The sequence below is a fragment of the Bos indicus genome, chromosome 7, assembly GCF_029378745.1.
Source record: "Bos indicus isolate NIAB-ARS_2022 breed Sahiwal x Tharparkar chromosome 7, NIAB-ARS_B.indTharparkar_mat_pri_1.0, whole genome shotgun sequence".
NCBI lineage: Eukaryota > Metazoa > Chordata > Mammalia > Artiodactyla > Bovidae > Bos > Bos indicus.
This window is the reverse complement of record NC_091766.1, coordinates 17,002,767-17,020,211: the sequence shown is the minus strand read 5'-3', so window position 1 is coordinate 17,020,211 and position 17,445 is coordinate 17,002,767. Positions and strand designations below refer to the sequence as shown.

At 49.1% G+C, this 17,445-nt stretch overlaps 1 protein-coding gene across 1 annotated transcript; it reads left to right on the top strand.

The window, feature by feature from the left end:
- Positions 1-1,637: 1,637 nt before the first annotated feature.
- On the top strand, positions 1,638-3,011 carry ACTL9 (actin like 9). The gene has a single exon (XM_019963595.2). The coding sequence runs from the start codon at positions 1,759-1,761 to the stop codon at positions 3,007-3,009; it is 1,251 nt and encodes a 416-aa protein (XP_019819154.2). The 5' UTR covers positions 1,638-1,758; the 3' UTR covers positions 3,010-3,011.
- Positions 3,012-17,445: the final 14,434 nt, after the last annotated feature.

Here is a 17,445-nt window from a genome sequence, read left to right as displayed (position 1 = left end):
CAATATCATCATAATAATTAAAAAAAAAAAAAAAGAAGGAACCACAATGAAATGGGTAGGAAGGGCAAAGATATGGTATAGTCAAGACCCATACCCCTGGATAGATGACCCACAAATGGGAGAATAATTACAATTGCAGAGGTTCTCCCCCAAGAAGCAATGGGTTTGAGATCCACATTGGAGGTGGGTGGTGGGGGGTGAGGGGGGAGATGGGAGGTGCTTTTTTTCCCCAGTTTTACTGAGATATAATTGACATATAACACTGTCAGTTTAAATGTATGGATTGATTTGATACAATTGCATATTGCAAAATGCTTACCACCATCTACTATCTTGCATAATTATCATTTCTTTTTTGAGGTGAAACACCAGCATGAGTGCTAAGTCACTTCAGTCATGTTCGACTCTATGCAACCCTATGGACTGTAGCCAGCCAGGCTCCTCTGTCCATGGGGTTCTCCAGGCAAGGATACTGGAGTGGGTTGCCACGCCCTCCTCTAGGGAATCTTCTCAACCCAGAGACTGAATGTACGTCTCCTGTGTCTCCTGCATTGATAGGCAAATTCTTTACCACTGAGCCATCTGGATCTATTTTATTGTTGATGTTTTTCACTCGTTTAGTTGTGTCTAACTCTTTGTGACCCCATGGATGGTAGCCTGCCAGGCTCTTCTGTCCATAGGATTATCCAGGGAAGAATACTAAAGTGGGTTGCCATTTCCTACTTCAGGGGATCTTGCCGACCCAGGAATAGAACTCACAGTCCTGCATTGGCAGGTGGATTCTTTACTATTGTGCCACCTGGGAAGCCCTATCTATCCTGAAAGCTCCCTTCTGTATCTCCCAGACACTCCCTTCCACCAAGAGAAAGCAGATAAAGTCCCTGCAGTGAAGGCAGACAGCTCCTACCATCACCAGGCAGTAGAGAGAGGGAGAGGGAATCAAGGAAGACTTACAGAAGGAGATGTTTTCCTGCTGTGATTTGAAGAGCAAATTCCTGCCCTGCAGGAAGGGAGGCTGTTTCAGGCAGCAGGAAAAGCAGAAATGTCAAAGAATCTAGTATAGGGGGTGTCTGTGTCTCTCTTTGCCTCCCATCCCATCCTCTGGGAAAACAAAAAGCTGGGACTTCCCTGGTGGTCCAGTGGCTAAGGCTGGTCCAATGCCCAGGGCCCAGGTTCAATCCCTGGTCAGGGAACTAGAGCCCACATGCTGCAATGAAAGACCCCACACAGTTAAATAAATAGCTATGTACTTTAAAGTACTTAAAGAAATCAAAAAGTCACCCTAACACCAACCACTTTCTGATTAATATTCTAAGGATCGATATTTTAATATTCTAAGGAGAACTGTGAGCAGCTCTTAGAGACCACACTATAAATAACTTCAAGACAAGGCACCAAGAGAAGGATTCGTGGGTCTTACTGAATCAGGGCGCTGGGTCAGAGGTTCCTCTTTGGACACCTTCTAGCTTATTCCTTCTCCAAATTGGGCACTGGGGTGGGTAGGTGATGGTAGGGAATTCAGAATAGATGAATACTCTGGGGGTTTTCCGCAGAAAGGAAGGGTCCACCCCTACCCCCACCCCCCCTTCTGCATTGTGAGCAACAGAATGATGTCACAGACCCCCGGCCCAGCCCCTTCTCCCTCTCTCTGCCTGTGCTTGCTCCAGGCCCAGCCTCTCCACTCCCACCTCTCCCCCACCCACACCCCAGAGGAAAGTAGTCAGCTTTGCCAAGCAGCCCAGGCAACTACTCACAGCCATGGATCCAAATCAGGGCAACCCCTCAGAGCCCCAAGACTCTCCGGAGATCCCCAAGCCTAGCCTGAACCTCAGCTCAATCCTGGCAAAAAGCACCCTCCCTCAGGAACCCCCCAGCATGGTGGGCGACAGACTGCCCCCAAAGACCGGGGCGGTGGTCATCGACATGGGCACAGGCACGTGTAAGGTGGGCTTCGCCGGGCAGGCCCGGCCCACCTATACCGTGGCCACCATCGTCGGCTGCCAGCCCCAGAAACCGGCCACCTCAGGGCAGCCGGTGATGGAAACCTTCATCGGCGAAGCAGCCCGCAAACGCCCAGAGCTGACGCTAGTGCAACCCGTGCACAGCGGCATCGTGGTGGACTGGGATGCGGCCGAGCTCATCTGGCGCCACATGCTGGAGCATGACCTCCGCGTGGCCACCCGCGACCACCCGCTGCTGTTCTCCGACCCGCCCTTCAGCCCCTCCACCAACCGCGAGAAGCTAGTGGAGGTGGCTTTTGAGTCGCTGAGCTCCCCGGCCATGTACGTGGCTTCTCAGTCAGTGCTGTCGGTCTACGCACACGGGCGGGTCAGCGGGTTGGTGGTAGACACGGGCCACGGAGTCACCTACACCGTGCCCGTCTTCCAAGGCTACAACCTGCCCCACGCCACACAGCGCCTGGACCTGGCGGGCACCCACCTGACCGCCTTCCTGGCGGAGATGCTGCTCGGCTCTGGGCTACCCCTGGGACAGCAGGACCTGGACACGGTGGAGAACATCAAGCACAGATACTGCTACGTGGCCCCGGACTTCCTGAAGGAACAGGCCCGGCCAGAGCTGGAATGCCGCCAGACCCTGAAGCTGCCAGACGGACGGACGGTCACGCTGGGCAAAGAGCTGTTCCAGTGCCCCGAGTTGCTGTTCAGTCCCCCGGAGATCCCAGGGCTGTCCCCCGTGGGCGTCCCCACCATGGCCCAACAGAGCCTTTCCAAAGTGGCTGCGGAGCTGCGGACCGACTTGGCCCAGAACGTGCTCTTGTGCGGGGGCTCTTCTCTCTTCACCGGGTTCCAGGCGCGCTTCCAAACAGAACTGCTCCGCAATCTGCCACCAGAGGCACACGTAGTGGTGATGGCCCAGCCAACCAGGAATTTCTCCGTGTGGATTGGGGGCTCCATCCTGGCCTCGCTGCGCACCTTCCAGTCCTGCTGGGTCCTGCGGGAGCAATATGAGGAACAGGGGCCCTACATCGTGTACCGCAAATGCTACTGACCGGGGGCGGGGGTGGGTGTTGGCGAGGTGGGGTGGCGGGGAGACAGTCCTGAGCAGTAAAGTTTCTGCTACCCAAGCTGGTTCTGTCCTGCCTTCGCCCAGGTCCACTGCTGAACCCATCCCGAGGCACCTGGTTCCCACGCCACAGACTCACCTTCCCCCACCCAAGGTGGTCTGCCTCTCAAGATATCTCTGGTTCTTCCCTGCCTGCATTCACCTCCCATGAAAGTGAAAATTTTTAATTACTCAGTCGTGTCCGATTCTTTGCGACCCTATGGACTGTATCCTTCCAGGCTCTTCTCTGTCCATGGGATTCCCCAGCAAGAATACTGGAGTGAATAACCATTCCCTTCTCCAAGGGATCTTCCTGACCCAGGGATCGAACCCATGTCTCCCGTATTGCAGGCGGAGATTCTAGTCTGAGCCACCAGGGAAGCCCCATGATACACCCCAATTCTGACTCCCAGAACCCCCCTCCCCCACAATCAGTCCACACTGCACACACACACACATACCATCATGTCTTAACTCTGTCAGACCCAGCTTCCATGATCCAATGGCAACCCACTCCAGTGCTCTTGCCTGGAAAATCCCGTGGATGGAGGAGCCTGGTAGGCTGCAGTCCATGGGGTCGTGACTGGGTGACTTCACTTTGACTTTTCACTTTCATGCATTGAAGAAGGAAATGGCAACCCACTCCAGTGTTCTTGCCTGGAGAATCCCAGGGACGGGGGAGCCTGGTGGGCTGCTGTCTATGGGGTTGCACAGAGTCGGACACGACTGAAGCGACTTAGTAGTAGTAGTAGTAGGATCCTAGTCTCCTACAAACTCAGGTTGGGGTCTACTTCCCAGGCCCATCCACAAAGACATATCTGGTTCTGGGCACCTCAAATCCACCCTCTCATTGGCCTTTCAGTTCTCATTATCCAAAATTTTCTGACACCCTGATGTCCTGAACATCCCCCCAAGTGCTGAACCCCCACACCCATTACAAAGATCCCAATTCTGACCCTCAGGGTCTCTCCCTACAGTGACTCACTAAAGGATCCCGTGTTCAAAGCTCATCCCCTAAGTTCCACCTCTGCCCACCCTGCATGATCTGTTTTCCCAAACTTCTTCCATCCAGATGCTCCCACAACCCCACCCCATCTGTACTCCCAGAGGACACCATGCTCTGAGACCACCCCATCCCCCCTCCCCCGCCCCAAGGATGGTGCCCTCTGCTCTCAGCCCTCCCCCTTGCTCTGCAACTCCCCCAGAAACCCTCCCACATGGTTTCTCAATGTACTTCCGGATCACATTCTTCAGCCCCTGGAATGATCCTAGGAAAGCTCCAGTCTCCAGGATCATCCTGTGACGATCCCACTAACACCCTAGGCTGACCCCTGTGTTCTGATTCTCCAACTGCCTCCCCAAAGACACTTTCCCAAGGCTGCCCTATGGTGAGCCCCAGAACACCCACCCTGGGGTTCTCAGACTCTCCAGAACTCACCCCCAGGACCACCCCCCCCAAGGTCCCATCCCTTTAATTGAGACACCAATGGCCAGTGACATTCACAAGAGCGGCCCAGGACAATGTAACCCTGAGGCATGCTTGGGGTAGAGGGGGGCTCCCCCTGGACTCTGGCTCCCTCCTGCCACCGCCATACAAGTCTGCAGGGGCCTATCGTCCTGGGATGTCCATTCCCCATTCCTTCCATTCCTCTAGTAATTCATTCCAAGTTAACTCCGTCTCCCCAAACCTCTTTCAACCTATTCCTACTATGCCACCCCAGGGACTTTCTCAGGGACCTGCCTGAGGACACCCTAGGTGGTCTCTCGTACCTCACCTGCTGGGGAGGGGCCAGACATTCTCCCCAAAGGGTGCCCTCAGTCCCCTCCACTCCACCCTGCCACCCTCATCCTCAGACACCTGGGCCCCTGCTGGAGGCAAGACTCTTTGCCTTTATGCCATCCAGCCTGGTGAATATCAGGACCCCTGGACACATCCTCCCAGTGTATCAACAGAATTAAGCCTGAGCTGCCAGAGCTTTATCCATGTTTACATTTGTTCCAAGGGATCCTTCATTCATTCCTTCAACCAATCATTACTTACTGAGCATCACTGCCTGTCTTTGTCTCTCCGTGAGTCTTTCTGTGAGTATCTTTGTTTTGGATTTTTATTTGCAAACTAGATGTGTCCCTCTGACTCACCGCCTAGCACTACTTCTTCTTTTTTTATTTTTTTAACAGTTTAAAAAAATTTTTTTTTTTAATTTGGCTGCACCGAGTCTTAGTTGCAGCATGTGGGACCTAATTCCCTGACCAGGGATCGAACCTGTAGCCCACCGCTTTGGGACTACAGGCAGAGTCTTAGCCACCTGACCACCGGGGAACTCCCAAGAGGTTAGGAAGTGGTGAGGGGAATTGCTCATTCTTCCCACCAGGGGGCAGCCCCTCCAAACACAAGGCTACTGGGGAGGGCAGCACGGAATTTAGAACCACAATGACTGCAGCAAACCTGGCACCCTAGACCCACCCACACCACAATATTAGGGCACTGCCAGGCACACACACACACACAGAAGGGATGTGGGACAGGCTGAGACTCAGAAATCACAGAAAGTGATGATGCAGAAATCCCCACGACCCTTGGGCTGCTGGGAAACCCAAAGGACTCTCATTTAGACCACACTAAGCTTCTCCCAGCTCCAAACCTTCCCTGGGACAGAGATTTGCTCTACAACCCTCTGGAAATGTGCCTCTCCCACTTGCATACTCCTGGGAACAGGGAGCTCACTACTTCAAATCTGTTAGAAATAGCAGTTCCTCCCAGCAGACTTAGGTAAACCTCTGCACTCTGCTTGCCACCCTCAATCCAGAGCACTGAGGGCTACAGAGACTCTGAGTTCCCCCCACCTCAGGCGCACGAGCACCTGTGGAGTCTGCTGCTGCTATTGCTGCTGCTAAGTCACTTCAGTCGTGTCCGACTCTGTGAGACCCCATAGACGGCAGCCCACCAGGCTCCCCTGTCCCTGGGATTCTCCAGGCAAGAACACTGGAGTGGGCTGCCATTTCCTTCTCCAATGCGTGAAAGTGAAAAGTGAAAGTGAAGTTGCTCAGTCGTTTCCAACTCGTAGCGACCCCATGGACTGCAGCCTACCAGGCTCCTCTGCCCAGGGGATTTTCCAGGCAAGAGGACTGGAGTGGGGTACCATTGCCTTCTCCACCCGTGGAGTCTACTCTCCCAAACCCAACATCATCAAATTTTCCCACTTCTGGTTTTAAGTCATTCATGCATCCAGTCCAGAAACATTCACTGGCCACCCACTACATGTCTGGCATTCTACTCAAATCTAAGGAAACCACAGTGAACAGGAAATGCAGTCTCAGCCTACCAAACCCTCCTTGGAAGGTCCTACCAGAGAAAGTGGGTTGATCACTTTCCATCAATTTCCCACTGGCTGATATCTGTTCCACACACTGACCCACAAGTCCTTCCCTTCTTTTTTTTTTTTTTTTTAAGTAATTTATGTATTTATGGGTCTTTATTGCTGCACGTGGGCTTTCTCCACGTGTAGCGAGCTGGGGCTGCTCTCAAGTTGCAGTGCATGGGCTTGTCACTGCAGTGACTTCTCTTGTTGTGGGGCATAGGCTTTACAGCGTGGGCTCAGTAGTTGCAGCGCACGGGCTCTGTTGCTCCAAGGCATGTGGGATCTTCCCCAAACAGGGATCAAACCCATGTCCCCTGCATTAGTAGGTGGATTCCTAACCACTGGACCATCAGGAAAGTTCCAGTCCTTTCCTTCTTGTGGCTTCAAAACCACCCACTTCCTTCCTTCGCACCCCAGCCCAAGTCCCTTCATTGCTCACTTGGAAGATCAGGGGAGCCTCCTCACTGGCACTTCGGTCACCCCTCTCACCTTCCAGAAGACCTTGCAGAGGATTTTTGCAAACTGCAACTTAAAACACTCTGGTGGAAAAGAAAAAACCAAGTTCTCACAACAGCTCTGAACCCTTTGCCAACCTCTCCAAACTTTTCCTTGGCTTTCCTTCCCACCACCTTCTTCTTCTGGGCTTCCCAGTTGGCACTAGTGGTAAAGAACCCACCTGCCAATGCAAGAGACATGGGTTCTATCCCTGGGTCAGGATGCTCTCCTGGAGGAGGCAACCCGCTCTAGTACTCTTGTCTGGAGAATCCCATGGACAGAGGAGCCTGGTGGGCTACAGTCCATGGGGTTGCAAAGAGTCAGACATGACTGAGCACATCTTCATCGTTACCACACCAGTCACATCTTTGTTCCTCAAAGGGAGTACTGTCGTGGCCTGCACTGTGACACTGCCACCACCCCCCACCCCGGCAAATTCGTATGTTGAAACCCTAACCCCAGCACCCCAGAATATGACTGTGTTTGGAGATATGACCTTTAAAGATATAATTAAGGTAAAGCCATTAGGGTGGGTCTTAGTCCAATATGGCTAGAGTCCTTATAAAGAGGGAGAAATTATTATACCACTTGGAGAAAACAGCCTCTGAGGACACAACGAGAAGACGGCCATCTATAAACCAAGGAGAGAGGCCTCAGAAGAAACCAGCCCTGTCAACATCTCAGTCTTGAATTCCTAGCCTCCAGAAATGTGAAAAAATTAATGTCTGAAGTTTAGGCCACACAATCTGTTAAGTGTTTTGTTATGGCGACCCCAGGAGACTAAGAGAAATTTGGTACCAAGGGTGGCTCAGAAGGTAGTTATAAATATCGGCTACAACCACGTGACAAGTTACACAAGAAATGACTACAACTCTCATGAGAATTTCTCCCCTGTTTTGTTATGAATATGTGTGGATAGTACAAATTTACACATATAATTGCTTCCCAGGTGGCTCAGATGACAAAGAATCCACCTGCAATACAGGAGCTGTGGGAGACGCAGGTATACAAATTAAGCAAATACCTTTGTTTTCCTCCCTTTTTTATTTCCATATCGTGTAACAGAAGATGTGTTGACTTTATAACATAGTGTTTAAGTATCATTAACTTCACATCGTAGTATTTTTTTAATTCTTTATTTGTTTTTGGCTGCGCTGTGTCTTCATCGCTGTGCACGAACTTTTCTCTAGTACACAGGCTTCTCACTGCGGTGGCTTCTCTTGCTGTGGAGGGGCTCCAGGGCGTGCGGGCTTCAGCAGTTGCAGTTTCCAGGCTCTAGAGCACAGGCTCAGTAGTAGTGGTCCATGGGCTTAGTTTCCACATGTCATGTGGGATATTTCCAGACCAGGGATTGAACCTATGTCTCCTGTCTTGGCAGGCAAATTTTTTACCACTGAGCCACCAGGGAAGCCCCTAGACCGTAGTATTTAAATTAGGATATCAAAGAGAAGGGTAAACATCACTCAAGGACTTTGTCTCCTCTTCTGAGGCAAGGGTTAGCATGTTTTCAGTCATTTGCAGGACAGTTTTATCATATTAGGTGGGAGCATCATCTTGTTATTGCCTTTTTTTGCAGATTAAGTGTGGTTTAAGGAGTTTGTGTGCATGTCAGGTTGACAATGGGTAGATTTGTGATGGCTTATTTTATGTATCAACTTGGTGAGGCCATGGTGCCCATCTAGATGTTGCTGGGAAGGTTTTTTTTTTTTTTAGATAAGATTATCATTTAAATCAGTAGACTTTGAATAAAACAGATTACCACCCCCCCACCCACCCCACGCCAATAATGTAGATGAGTCTCATCTAATCAGTTGAAGGTCTAAGGAAACAAAGACTGACTGCCCCCAAGAAAGGAGGAATTCTTCAGCTGACTGCTTTCAGATCAAATTGCAGCGCTTCCAGGGTCATTAGTCTGCTGGCCATCATGCAGATTTTGGACTTGTCAGCCTCCACAACCACATGGGTCAATTCCTTAAAATGATATTCCCTCTCTATGCACACATCCTGTTGGTTCTGTTTCTCTGGGGAACCCTGACTTACATACCTCAGGATCTTTGCACCTGCTACTCCCTCTACTCAGAATGCTCCTTTCCACCTCCTATCTTATCAAAGGAAGGCCTGCCTTGTCAGTATAACACAAAGCTCTGATGCCATAAAAGGAATAACTAGAATAGTTATCTCATGTAAACATCAAAAAAAAATCTGGTAAAAATCACCCTGAACAATGTTAAGACAAATGACAATTCAAAAATAATAAACTCTTAAAAGGCAAATGACAAATAATAAACAAAGGGGCGTAACACAAAGGGACAATGTCCTTAATATATAAAGAACGCTTAGAAACAATAAGAAAAATATTACAACAGTCCATAAAAATGTGAACAAAGGATATGAACTTTGAGCTCACAGAGGAAGAGAAACAAATGGTTCTTAGTCACAAGAGAAGATTCTCAACTTCATAAGGGAAGTGAACATTAAAACTACACCACAATGCAATGTTTAACCGATCAGATTGGCAAAGATCAAAAGGTTTGATAACACCTCCTGTTGGTGAGGCTCTGAGGAAACTGGCACTCTCTTATTCTGATGATGAAGAAGGAAACTGGTACCAACTCTATGCAGAACAAGTGGTAATATCTACCTAAATGACAAATGCACACAGCTTCCAAGCCAGTTATCACATTTCTAGGAATTTCTCCTTCAGATACAATCGCTTGTATGTGAGATGACGCAAATGCACTTGTCCATCACACACTGCAGCACTTTATTGTGGCAAAAGGTTGGAAACAACATCATATGTTGCCAACATCATGTGAGCATCCATGAGAACACATCCATGAGAACATACATTTCATTCAAACATAGAGGAATACTGCTGCTGCTGCTGCTAAGTCGCTTCAGTGTCCGACTCTGTGCAACCCCATAGACGGCAGCCCACCAGGCTCCGCCGGCCCTGGGGTTCTCCAGGCGAGAACACTGGAGTGGGTTGCCATTTCCTCCTCCAATGCATGAAAGTGAAAAGTGAAAGTGAAGTCACTCAGTCGTGTCCGACTGTGCGACTCCATGGACTGCAGCCTACCAGGCTCCTCCGCCCATGGGATTTTCCAGGCATAACTCTAAAAAAGGGACCAGCAAGCTCTGTTCACTGACATGGAGTGTTCACCAAGATATACTCAAAGTGAAAAAAAAGAAGGCCACAGGATGGTTTGTGACCATTTATGCTAGAAATATAAATAAATAAAGGAGGGGCTTTCCTGGTGGTCCCGTAGATAAGAATCCACCTGCCAATGCAGGGGTCACAGGTTCAATCCCGGGTCCAGGAAGATTCCCACATGCCTCAGAACAACTGAGCTAGTGCTCTAGAGTCCATGAGCCTCAACTACCAAGCCCATGTACCACAACTACTGAAGCCCGAGCACCGAGAGCCTGTGCTGTACAACAAGAGAAGCCATTGCCACGAGAAGCCTGCGCACCCCAATGAGGAGTAGCCCCCACTCGCCACAACTAGAGAAAGACCATGTGCAGAACAAAGACCCAGTGTAGCCATAAATCAATCTTTTTTAAAAAAATGAATAAATGGAAGTGTAGGTATTTGCTTGAAAATGCCTAGAATATCTCTGGAAGTTCTCAGAAAAAAATCTGAGTAGTGGCTGCTATTAGATCAGAGGTTCTCAAACTTTATTTCATTATTACACATTAAGGAGCAATCATTTTTAGACATTTTTTAATTGCCCTGTATAAAAGTTTAATGCCACAGAACCAGTATGTATCTACCATATCTAAACATATACAGTCTATGTATGTCTGTGCACATATCCCCAAACCACTTTTCACTCTTTGAGGATAATATCAGGCTGCTCAGGTGGCTCAGTGGTAAAGAACCCGTCTGCCAATGCAGGAGACATAAGAGATGCAGGTTCGATCCCTGGGTCAGGAAGATCCCCTAGAGGAGGGTATGGCAACCAACTATAGTACTCTTGCCTGGAGAATCCCATGAACAGAGGAGACTGGCGGGCTACAGCCCATGAGTTCCAAAGAGTCAGAGACGACTGAAGTGACTTAGCATTTCATGAGCCAGAGAAGGAGCCACAGGAGACCTGGATTTGATCCCCAGGTCTGGAAGATCTACTAGAGGAGGAAATGGCAACCCACTTCAATCTTCCTGCCAGGATAATCCCACGGACAGAGGAGCCTGGCAGGCTAAAGTTCATGGGGTTGCAAAGAGTCAGACACAACTTACTGACTGAATAAGTCTGAACAACTGAAAGATTGCATCTTAAAATTTGACACTTTGTTTATCATGGAATTTTTTGCATTAATGTTGATTTTTTTACGTGCATTGATGCCAGGAGCTGAGGGTAGAGAGGGATACAGAGTGATGTCTATGGGTATGGGGTTTCTTTCTGGGATGATGAAACAATTCTGGAGGAGACAGGGGTGATGGCCGTACAACCTCATGAATATACTAACTGCCTCCGAACTATACACTTCCAAAGGGTGAATTGTATGGCACAGAAAACACTCTCAATTAAAATCATTGCATTGGGACTTCCCTGACAGTTAGGACTCTGCTTCCACTGCAGGGGGCGTGGGTTCAATCCCTGGTCAAAGAACTAAGATCCTACCTGCTACATGGTGTGACCAAAAAAAACCCCAAAACAAACAACAAAAAACATTGCACTGAAATATTATTTACTTGATAAGCCCTAGAGATTTAATGCACAGTCTAGAGCATATAGACAACAATACTGTAATCATCAAATTTGCTGAGACTGGAACTTTATTATTCTAACCACTAAAGAGAAATTATAATAATGGAACAGAGGTGATAATGATAGTGATGTGCGTACGTGCTAAGTCACTTCAGTCGTGTCCAACTCTTTGGACCCCATGGATTGGAGTGGGTTGCCATGCCCTCCCCCAGGGGATCCTCCCAACCCAGGGATCAAACCTGCATCTCTTAAGTTTCCTGCATTGGCAGACAGGTTCTTTACCACTAGCTACCTAGGAAGCCCCAGTAATAGTGACAGAGGTATAAATATTACTACAATGGCAATCATGTTACAATGTAGCAATATATCCAATTAGCATGTGGTACACCTTAAATTTACACGATGTCATATGTGAAGCATATTTCAAGGTTTATTCACTTTGATTACTGAGCTGTCAGGCAGAATGCCTCACTCGCCTTGCCCTAATCTCAGCTGTGTGTATGAAGACAGGGGAGGCGGTGAGGCACTGAGACAGTGTGCATGAGGCTGGCCCAAGAAGTAGAGACTGGAAGGTCAGGCTCCTGGAGACCCTGGCCACAGGGCTTCCCATGGAAACCAGGAAGTCATCGGCACTGCCACCCATACCTACGGTGGGACACCTGCAGCTGCTTCTTGGCCCCCGTCCAGCTCACTGCCCCAGGAGAAGAGGGACACAGCCAACACTCACCCCACCCAAGCACAGTGTAATTAAATTCTGGTTTTAGCAGGACTGTTCACACAATCACACATGTATTCCTACCCCTATTACCTGAGGTCTCTTGAAACTTTGCATGGACAGACATGGCTGCCAGATGGGGATGGGGAGGTGGAGGGAGTACTGGGCCAGGTGACAGGGTTCAAGGTCAGGGGGACTTTCCCTCCACCTCAGGACCTTTGCACAAGCTGTTCCCTCCACCCAGAGCACTTTATTTTCTTGTCTTTCCCGAGTTAATGCTATGCCCCTGCTTCAGATCTCAGCTCTGGGAAGCCCTTTGTGACCACCCAGGCAGGTCAAGTCCTCCAAGCACCAGGCTTCAGCCTAACATGTATCAGGATTATACATTATGTCTGTCTGCCCAGGTGACACAACTCACTTCAGCCTCCCCCAGTGAACTGTGACTTCTGGGAGGTCTGGACACTGATACATAGTAAGTCCTCAGCCAACACTTACTTGACAGTTTGAGAGCTTTCTGCCCAGTGGAAGAAACAGATAATAAACATGGAAAGAAATAAGACACATGGTAGAAAATGCCCTGAATAAAATTAAACAAGGTGATGTAGGACCTCCCTGGTGGGCCAGCAGTTAAGACTCCTCACTATCAATGCAGGGGGCCCAGCTTCAATCCCTGGTCAGGAAACTAGATCCCACGTGCCACAACTAAGACGCGCCACAACCAACTAAGTATATATAAATAAATAAGAAAAAAAGAAAATTAAACAGGGTGACGGGATGGGTGATAGGAGAGGATCCAAGAAGATGAGGGAAAAGCATTCCAGACTGAAGGACCCACAAGGACCAGCGTGACGGGTTTGGGGATCACAGTGGATTGGGTGGGAGGGAGCAAGGGAGGGGTGACCACAGGTCATGCAGGCCCTTATGAAGCACAACAATATTAAACTTGCCTGAGACTTCAATATTAACAATATTAAACTGCATTGATGGTACAGTGGTTGACAATCTTCCTTCCAATGCAGGGAACATGGGTTTGATCCCTGATCAAGGAGCTAAGATCCCCCATGCTGCAGGGCAACTAAGCCCACACACTGTGAGGGAACTAGAGAGAAGCCCAGACCCCACAACAAAGACTCAGCGCAGTCAAAATTAAATTAAAAACATATTTAAAAACAATATTCACACATTATAAATCAACAATACTTCAATTAAAATAATCTTAATAAACATACTTGGCTGTATGTGGAATAGAACATACTCCAAAACATGTAAAAAAATTTTTTAAAATAAACTTTACCAAAGCTCTGTGATCTTGGAAAATGCTGAAGATTAAGAATCCCCTTCCCAACCTCTCATGTTCCACCTTTCACGGTTACTCTAAGGAACCACCCTCCCATATGACTTAGAGGAGTCCCACAGACAACATGCTCTGATGGTTAATTTTATGTCTCAACTTGACTGGGCCACAGGGCCCAGATATTTGGTCAAACATTATTGTGTGTGCGTTTGGGAGGGTGTTTGTGCATGAACTAACATTTAAATCTGTAGACTGGGTAAAGCAGATTGCCCTTCCTGGTGAGGGTGGGCCTTGTCCAATCAGTTGAAGGCTGACTAGACCAGAAAGCTGACGGTCCTCCTACTAAGACAGAATTCCGCCTGCCTGAAAGACCATCTGTTTTCTGGCCTTGGGACTTGAACTGAAACCTCACTTCCTCCTGTTGATCTCAGTTTGAGCCTGTAGATCTTGAGATTTGCTCATCTCCATAATCACACAAGCCAACTCCTTATAATAGATATTCCAGGCTACAGACATATATCTAGAGCTACACGTAGATCTATAGACAGATATTATATCAAAGTGGATAGATATCTAAATAGATATAGATATACATATGTAGTATGAAGTGAAAGTGGAAGTCACTCAGTCGTGTCTGACTTTTTCCAGCCCCATGAACTGTAGCACACCAGGCTCCTTTGTCCCTGGGATTTTTCAGGCAAGAATCGTGGAGTGGGTAGCCATTCCCTTCTCCATGGGATCTTCTCGACCCAGGGATTGAACCTGGGTCTCCCACATTGCAGGCAGATTCTTTACCATGTGAGCCCCCAGGGAAGCCCAATATATAGTATAGATATGTAATATATAGATATATTATGGATATGGGCTTCCCTCGTAGCTCTGTCAGGAAAGTATCTGCCTGCAATGCAGGAGATGTCAGCAATGCAGGAGACTCGAGTTTGATTCTTGGGTCAGGAAGATCCTCTGGAGAAGGAAATGACAACCCAATCCAGTATTCTTGCCTGGGAATTCCCATGAACAGAGGAGCCTGGCTAGAATGTATAGGTATATAGAGATATCTATATTAAGATTTAGACAGATCTATAGATATCTCTAAGATCTATAGATATCTATATTATATAGATATTATCTATATATTTATAGCCATATGAAAAGTGAAGTGAAAATGTTAGTTACTCAGTCATGTCCAACTCTCTGTGGCCCCATGGACTGTAGCCTGCCAGGCTCCTCTGTTCATGGAATTCTCCAAGCAAGAATACTGGAGTGGGTTACCATTCCCTTCTCCAGGGGATCTTCCCAACCCAAAAGTCAAACATGGGTTTCCCGCGTTGCAGGCAGATTGTTCACCCTCTGAGCCACCAGAGAAGCTCTTATAGCTGTGTAGAGATAGAGAGATAAATAGATAGAGGTATATATAGTGGATAAAGAGAGACAGATGAAACTGTAGATTGATAGAAAGATGATAGATAAATAGATAGATGATTGAAGATTGATAGATGATAGATAAGATAGACTGATCCACTCTATCTGTTCTATGAAGAATCCCAATACAGATTTTCTTGTGTGCCTGTAACAAGACCAGATGCCAACCCTCCAAATTTCCATTCTTTGCCTCCTAAATGAGTAGCTGGACTGGGTGTCCCCACTGACCAGCTAGAACAAAATGCTTGCCAACCAAACTTTGCTTAACTCCTCTCCTTCCTTCAGGTCCCTGAACCTAAGCACCAGCAGACAGCCCACTGAGAACAGGCTGGCCCAGCGCAAAGTATCCTCTCATCCGGTATTTCATCCTGCCCCTCTCTCATCCCCTCCCTACACCTGGTCCTCTTCTGCCTTGTTCACTGTCTTCATGAAAAGAGCACCCTCTGGCCTCACTCTTGGGAGGCTTGCAGACTCCACAATCAGAGCCTTCTCCCCAGGGCATCATCTTTCTCCTCTCCCCTTGCCATAATCCTTTTGAATAAAGGCTCTCCTTACTAAGTCTGGGCTTCCCTGGTGGCTCAGACAGTAAAGAATCTGTCTGCAGTGCAGGAGACCTGGGTTCAATCCCTGGTCCAAAAAGATCCCCAGGAGAAGGAAATGGCAATCCCCAACAGTATTCTTGCCTGAAGAATCCCACGGACAGAGGAACACGGGAGGCTATGGTCCATGGGGTCGCAAAGAGTCGGACACAACTGAGCGACTAACACTAACTAACTTACTGAGTCCAGATTTGTTTTTTTAACTGACAGCTGCAGGGAAGACTTCAGATTTTTTCTTCTAGGAGCAATAGGGCCCCATGGAAGGCTTGAGAGCAGGGGCGGGGTGCCTTTGGGACAACCAAGTGGATTCAGGGAAACCATGAAAATGCTCAAGCTGTAGATCTAGCTGGAGAATGGACAGATTTAAGCTGCATTTGGGAGGGCGAGTGGGCAGAACTATGAGAATTAGAGGCAAGTCTCTGGAGGTCTCCAAACCTCCAGCAAGTTAAATTCCAGAGAGTTCCACTGTTTGTGGCAAGAACAGCCCAGGAAGGTGGCTTAGCATCGGAAAATAAGAGTAACCTTGAGGCAGAAGAGTTGTTGTTCATCAAGGAGGCTTAGAACCACAGAGCATCGGAGCGCTCAAGGAAAACTGGCTGCCCGGTGCGCCCTCGGCACAGCCGGATTCGAACCCAGGTTCCCTGTCTCCCAGATCCGGCTGGTCCCACTGCTCTCCCTTATTTCCGGAGAATCTGAAATTTGAATGATTCCTAGGTTTCACCAGGGAGACAGGAGACAGACATTCTGGGTAGCAGACCACCAAGCTTCCGTGTGGAAGCTGGAGGTGGCGGGGAAGTGGGGCGGAGCTAGGGGCAGGAAGTGGATAATAATAGCCTCTAGCCCTTCCTACCTGCCAGACTCAGCTGCGCTCACCGCCCAGTGCGAGTCACCACCTGCACTCGTCTCTCTGAGGTTGGGACTAATTGATATTATCTCCGTTCTACAGAAGAGAAGACAAGGGCCCCGGGAGGGGATGCTAAGATCCCTGAAGCAGTCCAGAGCCGCCTCGGCCTGGGACCCCGGGGCTAAGAGGGCGTGGCTCCCAGCCATTCCCCCGACCCCGCTTTAGAGCCCCCCACCCAGGCCCCAAGACAGGAAGACAGTGCCCAGGACAGCCCTGCTAGAGGGCGGGGGAGGGGATGCGCCAAACCGCGGACAGGGTTTCTCAGAATTTACAGTAGGATGGGGGGAGGGGACGCTTGGGCTGCCCCCCAGGGCCTGCGCAACCACAGGGAGAGTGGGTGCCGGAGAGGCGGGTGATGGGGGTGGGGAGGCCCAGCTCAGGCCTTATGAAAAGGGCCTCCTCTCTCCTCCATCCCTCCACCTCACCCCCCACATAATGAGGAGACTTGTGGGGCCCCCTTTACACTAGGCGTTAGCCTGTGTGTGCATGTGTGGTTCATGTCTCCACGGAGGCCCCGGTACACAGGTATACATGCATGTCATGTCACACATGCACACCCAGGCGAGGGGGGGGGGGGGGTGCGCGCGCACATACGCGCGCACACCTGCTCAGTGAGTCAACTCAGGTAGACCCAGGCGTTTCACCCCCAGTCACCCAGGCACATCACAAAACCCAAGATAGATAAGCCCCCAAGCTGAGCAGCTGGAGTTCGTCCCCTATGAACAGAAACTCCAAAATAGCAGAAGCTAGAGCAGAGTTGAGCCTTGCCCAGATAAGACCGCAGATTTCTCATTCTGGAAGTCAAGGAGACCTTCCTGATTACACAAGCGCAGAAAGGCTCCTTGGAGGTCAGAAATGGAGTGATAGGCCTCTTTGCTGGAA